General features: G+C 40.9%; 1 protein-coding gene across 2 annotated transcripts in view; it reads left to right on the top strand.

Annotated features, from left to right (window-relative positions):
- The window catches only part of CPED1 (cadherin like and PC-esterase domain containing 1), a 590,522-nt gene that overhangs the window by 498,218 nt on the left and 80,150 nt on the right, over positions 1-12,154 (top strand). For both annotated transcript variants that reach the window (XM_063927207.1, XM_063927206.1), the window contains exon 16: positions 11,331-11,445. In XM_063927207.1, the coding sequence (XP_063783277.1) occupies positions 11,331-11,445 (115 nt within the window). The remainder of the gene's footprint in view (positions 1-11,330; positions 11,446-12,154) is intronic.

Raw genomic sequence — 12,154 nt, 5'->3', positions numbered from 1 at the left:
TTTGTTGTAAGAGCATTTATACTTACTGTCATCAGCTTATCCCCCTGAGACTCCCTGTGATGTGCATTAGCTTTAATGTCCTCGATCCCAGTGTATCTAGCCATTTCCTGTAGTGCTCGATGGAAATACTCGGATGTCATTTCACCTTCCTTTTGTCTTATGGAGAAAATTTTATTCCACTTGACAACAGTAGGGAAATACACTCCTAGTTGCAGATTGATTTGCTTTATGTTCTCCTGATTGTATTCATCAGTGAGAGGTACGTCTGCATCTAACTTACTGTCTGCTATGAATTTCGTGGTGTCAATATTTGAGGGTAAACACACTCGTAGCACTGTTCGCCAATCTTTATTTGTAGGCTCATGGGCGTTACCTAACTCTGTAATGAATCTCTGGCATCCTACTAGATCTTTTCTGGGATCGGGAAATTCAGACATAATTGACCTTAACTCTGCCCGGGACCAGGGACAATGCATGGCAATGTTCCTGATGGGAGTTACTCCCTGATTGTCAGTTTTCCCATTGGGAACTACAATTACCCTGACAGGATTTAATTCAATTACATCCTTCTGGTTTGATTCTATAATGTGGGGAGCTATAGTTTCTGCACAATGTATAGTACCGTACTCACCTGTGGACATGACCTCACTTATTCCTCCGCTAGGGGGCCTTGCTACAACTCTTGATGGTTGGGCCATGCCCACCTGAGTATCTTGTATAGTGGCTGCTAGAGAGAGTGCCGATATCGTGCTGGGATCATCTTCCTGCTCACAATCCTGAGGAAAATGTAAAATGGGATACAGCTGGCAAGGGTTAGCATTAGTACATTTATCAATCACATTCTTATCCTGTACTAATGCACCATTGCTTGTAGCCACTTTCTCCCCAACAATATATGGTGGTGCGGTCGCCATTGTTTTCCCGCTAGGTTTGGAACCTGCTGCGCGAGCTAATTCCCTTTGCATCTCCCCCTCTTGCTGCCATAAATTTAAACAATCTGTATGTCTAATCCTTTGTTTTCTGGATTTTATCAGACATATCCTTATCCTTAAGTTCTGCAATACCTCCGATTCAAAGCTGCCCACCTTAGGGAATGGTACTCTATCTTTGTCAGTCATACATAACCATTCATTGCAAAAAGCCTCCATGTGTGAATCATATTTTTCACACATAATAAACCTTGCTGACCCTCTCGGTCGCAATTCTGACCTTTTCGGTCCCACTTCTTCAGCCTGAACTCTAGCTACCAAACGCCCACTGCTTGTGCAATTGGATCCCATCGCGGACTTTTTACCAATAAACGCAATCCCCAATGCACACCGCAAATAGATGGTGAAAGACACCTAGCGATTTCACTCGCTCCTTCTCCGCTGAGTACCAAGACTCACTCCAATAGTGAACACCGCGTACCCAGTGAGGCCCTATTGGTTTCTATTTACTGGAAGTGTTAGGAGTGACTTACCTTTTCCAGTAAATATCCACTGCTGGAGATTTTCCTGAGGGAGACCAGCGAAAACTCCCTATACACCTTTTTTGTATACACAATCACGCTTGCGTATGCTCTACACAGCGCTAATGATACCGCGATTTTACGCAAAAACTTGTAAAAGGGGTATCAACTTGCACTATGTACCGCACCCACAAACGCGCGGTCCAATCGCACAGCGTATAGGTACTTGTTACCTATCTGCCGTACGACCACGGGTCGATGAACAAACTGCGACCCTCAGTTCGGAGCATAACAAAAAACCTTTTTACTTCAATACTACACAATGCACAATTCCCTATTACGCTCCTCTGCAAATCTCCTCACGATTTGCGTATTTCAATCTATATTAACGTGAGTCAGCCGCCTCACGCCACCAAACCTCCACTTACTTGGTGTACCATGGGACCCGATTTCCGGGGTTCAAATACACTCACTCCGCTTTCGCTCACTCAAATACACTTTGTTTTTCTGTACAGAAAATTTTCACTCAGTCAGATTGGCAGCTTTACCCTCAGAGGCAATACAGTTTAAACAAAAGTATTATACTAATCTGCTTTAGAAAATGGATAGTTTTGTGCTATTGTAACATGGCTACTGTCCCACCTTTTAACTAAACGACACTATTGTGTAATTTGTACTTAGCGCCCACACTCTTACGCACTTTGCATAAACATGCGACCGTGCGTGTCTTTTACGCTGCGTGCGCAGTCCTGTACTTTGTCCGAGACACATGTACAAAACTGTACGTCCGCAATTCAACAAACCACACAGTCTCTATAAATGTGAGCAATACTAACTATAATCGTTCACTTAACACAACACCTAGTTTTTTCTGTATACCTTTACAACCAGGCCAGAACTGCATTTGTGTCTTATATTTAATTCCTTAAACACTGTTATTTCAGTTTTAACTATATAGCAACAAATGTATCCAGTTTCACACAGATTTAAATTAATCTAGCAATCTGAATCTTGTGGCAACAATGTGAGAGGGTATGCAAAGTATGGGTGCCTTTTGTGTATGCTTTTTGTCGCCCCCAAAAAATTCACAGATTTTTAAATAGCTTTTATTCCTGTGTTTTATGGGTTCTACCAGCACCTCTGCAAACCATACAGAGCAGATGCCATCTAATCAGCACACAAGTAGGGTTTTCAGTGTATCCATCGACCAAGAAAAGGTTACGTAGGATACCTTCTTTCCGCCCTTTGCCGATAGATTAAGTCTGCTATGACCTGTTAGGCTGTGAGTATGTGGAAACCGGACAATGCTCCCAATTGTAAATGCTGATTTACATACAGGACTAAAAGCAACACTTTAAAAAGACATTTCATACACTTTAAATGGAGCCGCTGCAGCCACTATACTTAATCCTCAGCCTAAGTACTTATTACACCATTAGCGTACAGAGCCCCATACCGTGTACATACTTTGCGTACAAACACCGCGCTGGCTGTACAAAGTACACTCAGCGCGTACACACCCAAAGATACTCCGTGAACCCTTAACAGCTATGCATGCGATAGTAATACACTTTAAACCTTAGCAGGGAAAGGAAAACACGACACAAGATTGTATTTAAAATGTCGGGTTCCGACACCACAACATATTATTACTGAAAGGGGGTTACAATAACAAACCAATACAATACAAAAGAATAATGGCTACAGTCAATGGTACATACGTGTTTGGTTTTCGCCGCGCTACACAGTCTGGTCCTCGGTCATCTAGATAGATAACTTTTAGAGTCTTGTGTGACCAGGCCTGCAGCTGGCTCCTTTTATACAATCTTCCAAAACTTAACACAATGGATACTGTAATCTCTTTGTCCATTGGACACAGGGATGGTCATTTACAGTACAGGAGAGGTCATAGGTTAGTTTGAATAGGTGGGTGATGTCTGTTCCAGATGCACTTGTGGGTGGTCTCCTCTGGGTTCCCGCCGCATACCTAATGTACAGTAAATACAGTTTATATCTATATTCTGCTCCTGCACATAACTTTTCGCAGGAACGTGCGATCTTCTGCAAACCAACACCGGAACATTACCCTTAAAATACCCTACAGCTGGATACCAAACACCACCTTATAACCTTGTTCTGTCCCCTCCTATCCTGTAAAGGGGAATCCCTTTGTTCTGATACCATTTAAACTGTTGTAACTTGCTGGTGTGGTGCAGGGAGACTATGTGTACATTGTGCACTATTTGGATTAAATATGTGATGTGTTTTGATAGCTTTACCATGCGTCCACAAACTCTAACGTAAATACTCATACCATGCGCTAATGCGCAGGACCGTGGGAGCGACCATACGCAAATTGCGAATATGCGCATGCACGGCAGAACAAGTACACGCACGAAGGCCTTTTGTGTGTAGTTTGTACGTGATGTGTGTACTGCAATATTTTTCGACTTTGACAATATTAAGCAGAATTTTAACAAATAGTTTGAACTCACAACTTTGGTCCATTACCCCAGGAAGACAAACCAGGAGCAATGTAAGGATAATCATTAATCTGATTCACATTCTAAATTGCAGAAATATCCTCTTGTCCTAGCCCTGTCACCAGTGCTTACAGTATATGTTCCCTTGCCTCCATTTTTCCCACTGATGACTCTGGTTTCCATATTCGCCTACAACTAAATGGGTCAAGGCTTATTGGGGTAAATGTATGAAGCAGTGATAAGAATGGAGAAGTGAGCCAGTGGAGAAGTTGCCCATGGCAACCAATCAGCTGCTCTGTATAATTTTATAGTATGCAAATTATAAATGTTACTTCAATGCTGATTTGTCTCCATGAGCAACTTATCCACTGGCTCATTTCTCCACTCTTATCACTGCTGCATACATTTACCCCATTGTGTGTAGTTTACCTGCTACTCCCCATTATCTGTGAGATCCATCATTGCTTGTTTCTAAAAGCCATATTGAGACTCTCTCTGTACTGTATCTTACCCTCTACTAGCCCTAGCCCTTCAACGTCTTTGGTTTTATTATTGTGTTTATTATTAATCAGTGTTTTCATGTAATATTTATGTCATTTTGTTCTTACCATTGTATGACGCTGTGGACACCTTATGATGCAATATAAGGAAGAATAAATAATAATAAGAAAAAGTAGTAGTTGTAGTAGTAATAATAATAATAATAATAATAATAATAATAGGGAATTCAATTAGATGTGCGGTTTAATTATATATATAGCAGTGGGTGTTACCCTTCGTTATTTATTTTTTAGATGGTAGCACCCAATAGGTTTTGCACAAATTGCAACATTTCCCTTGTAAAGCACTGTGAGGATAAGCTGACACTATATAAATAAGTGTTAATAATGATAAGCCATCCTGAAAGACAGGACTTCAATTTTTTGCTTCCCAGTCCATAGGTTAAATACTTCTATAGCAATATTCTAAACATAGCCATATATGCTGACAGGTCTTTGAAATTAATGTTAAAATATGCATGTAAGTAAATTAAATAAAATACCTAAAATATATACTCAACTAAGAGCCATATTCAATTTGCAGTGGTAATTTACAGCGCAGGCAGAAGGGTTGTAGCCTCAGGTGTAGCTATTCAATTTCAGCACCTTTTTCTTGCGCAGTAAATATGCCGCTTATGTACGTTAACCAGTAGATTCTGTGAAAATTACCTGGACCTATGGGTTAATGCATTCATAGTACCCGCGATAGGTGCACTTACCGCAGATCTATGTTCAAGCCTCCTTCAGGCTCAAAAATAAATCTGCGTTAAGTGAGGCCTGTAAGCTTACAGTGGGCTGCCATGGGCTGTACTTTAATTGTCCCGGCAGACCAATTAGTGGTTATTTAACATGACTAATTAAATATGGCTCTAAACCTTTTCACCAATCTGTCTGTTTTTAGTATTTTAGAGAATGCTGACATTGAATGTAAAGGTAATGCGGGTAATGCTTCTCTAGCTTGTATCACTTGCGGGCAATTCATACCCTGAGCTTTTGTGTCTTGCATCTAAGTTTCATACAGTATATAGCAGAAACAGGCTGCACAATCTGTAAGTTAGTGGGTTCATACACAAGAATTATGAACTGATGTCACATCAAACATAACAGATGAAATACTTTGTCATTTGAAATTTATGTTTGATAAATTATGACTGATTTGGTCATTATTCCAATCATTCTCTATTGAAATCTGCAACATGATGCAGATAGCAATTATATGTACAACGCATGTATCATACTGACATAGTACTTAGGACTCAGTCAAATAGATGTAGTAACCACATGTGCGGTCTGTTTTCCTGATGTATTAAAAAAAACACAGATGTAGGGCACATGGGACCATACACTGCTATAACATGGGGTTATAGAAACGTATGGTCCATACATATACACAAGAACAGCAGAAGACTGTAGTGCATGACATTTGTATACATGCCATCCTTATTCACATTTATTGAGGTTAGTTATACAATGTAGTACAGTATATACATGTATTTAATTGCTGTCAAAAAAAATACATTAACATGTGAGCACATCGGGAACTGGTTTAAAGATTGCAGCCTTTACGTTGAAACTCAACCATTGCATAATGTTTGGTAAAGTCAGGTAATTTTGAATTTTTAAAGGCAGAATAAAAAACAAATCTACAAAATATTGGCGTGTGCATAGTCAGTGCCCTTACAAACATTTTCAACCTTTAAATTTCCACATCTGTAATTAACAAAAGATTAGCATTCACACATGTTGTAATATATTCTAGGTTGGTCACTTAGTGGAAGTCTTCCCTACTTTAACCGGGGTACACATCTGGCCGACCTATCTGACAATTGGTAAGTGCATATACACTTACCAATCATCCGCCCGATGTGTCGTGCCTGATGTCAGTAGACCGCCTGTACACACAGCCAAATGCGGCATTATATCCGTAGATATATCAGCCATCAGCTGTGCTACAGGGTCAAGGTGATATATCTGTAAACATCGTTCACAGACATATCGGGGGTATACAACCGCAGATGGGCTTATGATATATCGGACATTCGATTGAGTGGCCGATATATCATTCACTGTGTTCCCAGCTTTAGCCAGGAACTTTTCACATAGGAAGCCAGGGATACATTAATAGCCACCATAAATTCATGCAAATAAAAAATGTAAACATATAACATGATGGCCCTGGTGTATCCTTATTTTCATGTTCTATGGTAGCTCCAAGGTAACACCAATGAAATAAATTGCCCTAACAATTGGCTTTCAAGTAGCGTCTGTCTGTGAATCATTCAAAAGATCAGTTGCTATAGATACAAGGTCCCCTAATTCCAATAACATTGGTCATACAGTAAATCTGAAGAAAAGCTGTGAAAATGAAAACCAAAGGGTGATCAATAAAAATTGTAGACATGCACAAGATAGGAAAAGGCTGTAAAATAACTTTCAAGTGCTTGAATATCCCAATGGTAACTGTTAAATCAATAATGAGGAAATGAAAGCTGCATTAAAACACCCAGGGATATATTCATTAATATGCCTCTAATGCCCCCGATACTGTGGTATTCTACTTGTAGAATTGGATTTCAGAGTTTGAAAAATGAAGGTCCACATATTACAGTATGGGAATAGCAGCCAGGATCGGAGATGAAGAGTAAGCAGGTTATATAATCTCCTGCATTACCGCTAGGCTGAGCAGCTCCGATACCTGTATTTAACAAATACAATTGAAAATTTATTTTTTAGTTACACTTAGTGATGATGATGAATAGGCCCCTAGGCACTGCCTAGACAAGGGTGTCTCCCAAATCTTAGCATCAGAGCAAGAAGGGGACTTGCACGTAAATATTATTTTATAGCTTTTTCCTCTCTTGTGTATGTCTATAACTGTATCTGCAGAGAGGCCAAACAGCATTTTGAAGGTACTACAATGTTCAGTGTCTGAGACTGTAGTGAAAACGGGATGCGGTTACAAACCCGGCGGTCGGGATCCCGGCACACAAGACACCAGCGCTGGAATCCCGACACAAGACGGAATGCAGATGCTGGAATCCCAAAAGGGGCCAGGGCACCGACCCTGGAATTCCGAATGACGGGATCCTGATCGTCAACACAGCCGGGCGGGTAAGTTCTACGCAAAGATGGGGGTTTGGGTTTAGGCGACCCAAGGGGAACTTAAGGTTAGGATGCAGGGAGGAGGGTTAGGATGTTGAGATGGGGAGTTAGGTACCACCAGGGGGGTTAGGGTAAGGCTGCGGGGGAGGTGGTTAGGTTTAGGCTGTGGGGAAGGGGGTTAGGCTTAGGCTGTGGGGAAGGGGGTTAGGTTTAAGCGCCACCCGGGGGATTAGGGTTACGCTGCGGGGGGAGGGGGCGAGGGTTTAGGGTAAGTCACCTATAAGGGAGGGTTAGGGGTAGGGTAGGGGGAGGGTTAGACTACTTACCACCCATTGTCTGTATTTTGACTGTTGACATACCACATCTTGACAGACGGCATTTCATACCCAACCCATGAAAACGCACCAGCAACCATATCATCCGGTCTACATACAACTGGCTTGTATGGGAAGGTGACTAGAAAGAAGCCATTACTGAACAAAACCAAATGAAAGCATGTCTGGAATTTGACAGAAACTAACACAGTGACCCAGTTAAAATGTGGGATAAGAGTTCTGTGGTCTTTTGGTCCCAATTGAAAACATTGCGGGGATAATTCTGAGTTTGGAGCAAAACAAAAAAAAGTAACTTTGCACCTTGACAAAACTATCTGCAGGTGGAGCCAATTTAAAATGTGCAGAGATTGAGGAGTTGATATTGGACGTATTGACCAAAGCAACCAATCAGATTCTGTCAATCATTTTCTAGAATGCAATAGAGAAATTATAGCTAAAATCTGATTGGCTGCTGTTGGGCAAACCCTCTACTTTTCATTTTTAGAGGCTTTTTAAAATCTACCCCTTAGGTTTAAGTGAGACTTGTCCAAATAGGAATATAAATTGCAGTGTAAAAATAAAACTCTCTAGCATTTGTGTGCTACATGCAAAAAAAAAAAAAAACAGTATTCACCCTGCATTCAAAAGAATAAATGCTTGTAAGATGAATAGGAAAAAACATATACATGCCAGTGTTTCTCAGTCACCTCTAGGAGTGCCACAATTGCATAGTAACAATATATATATATATATATATATATATATAGTCCTTCAACAGGACTCCAAAGAAATAATAACCTGTATCCACTGTCTACGTTTCAGGACCTCAGTCCATTCTTCAGGACACACAGGTAGTATAACCATAGGTATCAATCCAGGATTTTAGGATATACATGGCAGAGCACAGATTGTAAAATCAAGCTAAATGCGGTGCAAATTAAGTCACCTGTGCTCATGTATGGATAAGGTTAAACCCTGGCCTGTTAGGGTGACTGTTAGGATGACCAAGTATGGGAACCACTGCTCTAATGCAAAGTTTTCTATTTTCATCAGTAAATGGAATTTAGCAAACTAGTCTGATAATAGGTATACTTCTCCAAAATAGAAGCAGTGCCAACCTGTATATAAGTAGCCTCTGCTGTATGAGCTGTGTGCATGATAACTTAGGGAGGCATTTGATATGCCGCCTGTCAGGATACCGGCGCTCAGCATACCGGCGCAGGAATCCCAACAGCCGGCATACCGACAACTATTCTCCCTCTTGGGGTGTCCATGACACCCCTGGAGGGAGAATAAATAGTGTGGCGTGCATAGCACGCCTCCGTGCCCACAGTGTAGCGAGAGCAGCGAGCCTGCAAGGGGCTCTTTTTTTTGCGCTCACCCTGCTGCCTGCATGCCGGCGGTCAGGATCCCGGCGCCGGTATGCTGAGCACCGGGATCCCAAGCACCGGCATAACGTACTACACCTGATTACTTAGGGTCACATCTTTTCTAAGACAAGGGAGTTAAAATCTGGTGCAAATGATAGAGGATTGCAACACCGTGTGGCTGATGCAGGGCTGGAAATAAAGGAGGTAATTCAGACCTGATAATGGACAGCGATTTTTGCAGCCCTATGATGGGATAGTCGCCGTCCACAGGAGAGTGTATTTAAGCTGTGCAAGTGTGCGATCGCATGTGTAGCAGAGCTGTACAAACTGATTTTGTGCAGCCTCTGCGCAGCCCAGGACTTACTCCGCTGCAATCACTTCAGCCTGTCCGGAACCAGATTTGACGTCAGACACCCTCCCTGAAAATGCTTGGACACGCCTGTGTTTTTGCAGACACTCCTTGAAAACGGTCAGTTGCGACCCACAAATGCCCTCTTCCTGTCGACCTCCTTGCGAATGCCCAAGCGATCGGATTTTTGGCACAAACCCGTCACTGATCGGCCATCCCCGTTGCTGCGGTCCATCGTGCCTGCACATTGCGGTGCATACGCATGCGTAGTTCAGACCTGATCTCCCACTGTGCAAAAAAGCAGAGCAGCGATCAGGTCTGAATTACAACCTAAGTGATTGTACATTACATGTTCAGAAAAATAGCTTAGTTTCACACATATACATAGTTTGTATCTTGTTATGTGCACGCCTTTGTATCGGCTGCATATGCACCTGGTTTTTTACTAATCATCATCATCATCATCATCATCATCAGTGTGTACTTGCATCAGTCCTATACAAGGTGCAAAAGATCAGCCTCCTAACATGTGTTGGTCTGTGGGGGACCCCCATTGTGTTAACACATCCTTACTGAACTTTGCCTATGTGAGAACACCCCATCACACTTCCATTCCGTCTGCCCAGTCATATATGTAGATGAGGTTGGAATGCGTTGGACTTTGCAGTCTCACATTTGCATGTGCTCATTTTATTAGCACGCACAGAGCAAATTCATGCAAGATACACTATGCAAGCAGGCATCCATTCATTTCTGCCTCAGCCTCTCCCAGGGGTCTATTCATGAAGCAGTGAAAAGAGTGGAGAAGTGAGCCTGTGTAGAAGTTGCCCATGGCAAACAATCAGCTGCTCAGTACAATTGTATAGTATGCAAATTATAAATGTTACTTCAATGTTGATTGGTTGCCATGGGCAACTGCTCCACTGGCTCACTTCTCCATACTTTTCACTGCTTCATGAATAGATCCCTGGGTGTTTTCCTTTTGCTGAATAAGTACCTGGTCATGCATGGGAAAGCAATGGGATATATGCAGTATGCAGTGATTTAATAGGTCACTACTACTGAAGTACTGCTAAGATGCAGTCACAAATGAGTTTCCCTGACTGAGCTGGCCGCCATTTCAAATGCAGTGACGGAATACTTTCTAACCGCTGTTGTGCATGACAAAATACACATTATTTCCTTATTATGGTGCATTTACATTGATACAATGTTGGCTTTATCACACAGAGCAGCTACTGCAAGTGCAAAGTATTCTTGGTCACTTATATTTTCAATTTACTCCCTGGAGAAGTAATATGCATCAGTCTCAAATAGCAAAATGATGGACCTCATAAAATGCACTAGAAAAACTATCAGCATTGTATAGAGGTCACTGGAACACTCTATACTTTATGATGGTCACTGGAGTGCTATCTGTGTTGTGTGGTCGTCACTGGGGCAGTCTATATTTTATGATGATCACTGGAGTACTTTATGTGTTGTATGGTTGTCACTAGGGTGCATTGTGTATTTTTTATTTTTACACCGCTAGGGAAAATGTCTTTTAACCCTGCCTACGTTCGTGTTGGCCCAGCCTACAGTTGATTTGGCCCTGCCTACATGAAGCCATTTTTCAAATTTTTATCAAGGCTACTTTAATGTCTGAATTAGGTTTACATTATCAGTCACTTATTTCTCTTTGTTCATTTTTACGCTTTTTATTTTTTATTTTATTTTACAGGATTGTGGTTTAATTATTTATGTTGACGAGTCGTGTGGGTTACAGGATATTTCTTCTGAATCGCTGGAGCTTTCACAAGCATGGCAAAGAAAATGTGAGACTGGAGATGCCAAAGGTATTGCAAAAAGCATGCAACATAAAATATAAAATATTTTAGGCATACATATTCAAAATGTATTTTCACAATTTACAAAATACATTGGGGGGAATTCAATTAGGTGCGAGTTTGATGCTGCACAGCAAATTCACATTGCAAATTAGATTTGCAATTCAATTCCAATTTCTTTTCAGAGTAAATTTGCCTGTTTCTGTCCACACTCCTCCTATACAAGTGAAAAGGTAGGGAAAATCTGTATTTTAAGGTAAAAATGGTCTTGCTACGGAACCCCTTGGACATCCCCCCTAATGACTAATTAGACATTTAGAAGTTTTCAATTAGCTTAATTGGGCCAATAATTACATGGCGTTTTTGTGGTGAAAAAAAATAAATGGCGTCAAATTACCCCAAAATCACCTTTTTTGCTAGTTTATGCACTCCAAAATAAAAATGAATGTATTTATTTCAGAGAAAAATAATTGCTTTGTATAATTTTTATAGATTTAGAATTTTTTATTTCAATTCAAATGGCCTCAAATTACCCCCAAATTGCCTTTTTTTCTACTTATTTTTTTGCTTTTTTACATTTAGTTCCTTAGTAATTAAAAACAATTCATAAGCTTTAACATTATTTAACTTTTTCTTTTAATGCACAAATCAGCAATGTGACTCCTTTTAAAAACTTCCAGTATTTCCTTATGCCCACTAACAGCTTTTTATGTGATCC

The sequence above is a fragment of the Pseudophryne corroboree genome, chromosome 6, assembly GCF_028390025.1.
Source record: "Pseudophryne corroboree isolate aPseCor3 chromosome 6, aPseCor3.hap2, whole genome shotgun sequence".
Lineage (NCBI taxonomy): Eukaryota > Metazoa > Chordata > Amphibia > Anura > Myobatrachidae > Pseudophryne > Pseudophryne corroboree.
The sequence above is the reverse complement of the archived record's forward strand: the minus strand, read 5'-3'. Positions and strand labels throughout refer to the sequence as shown.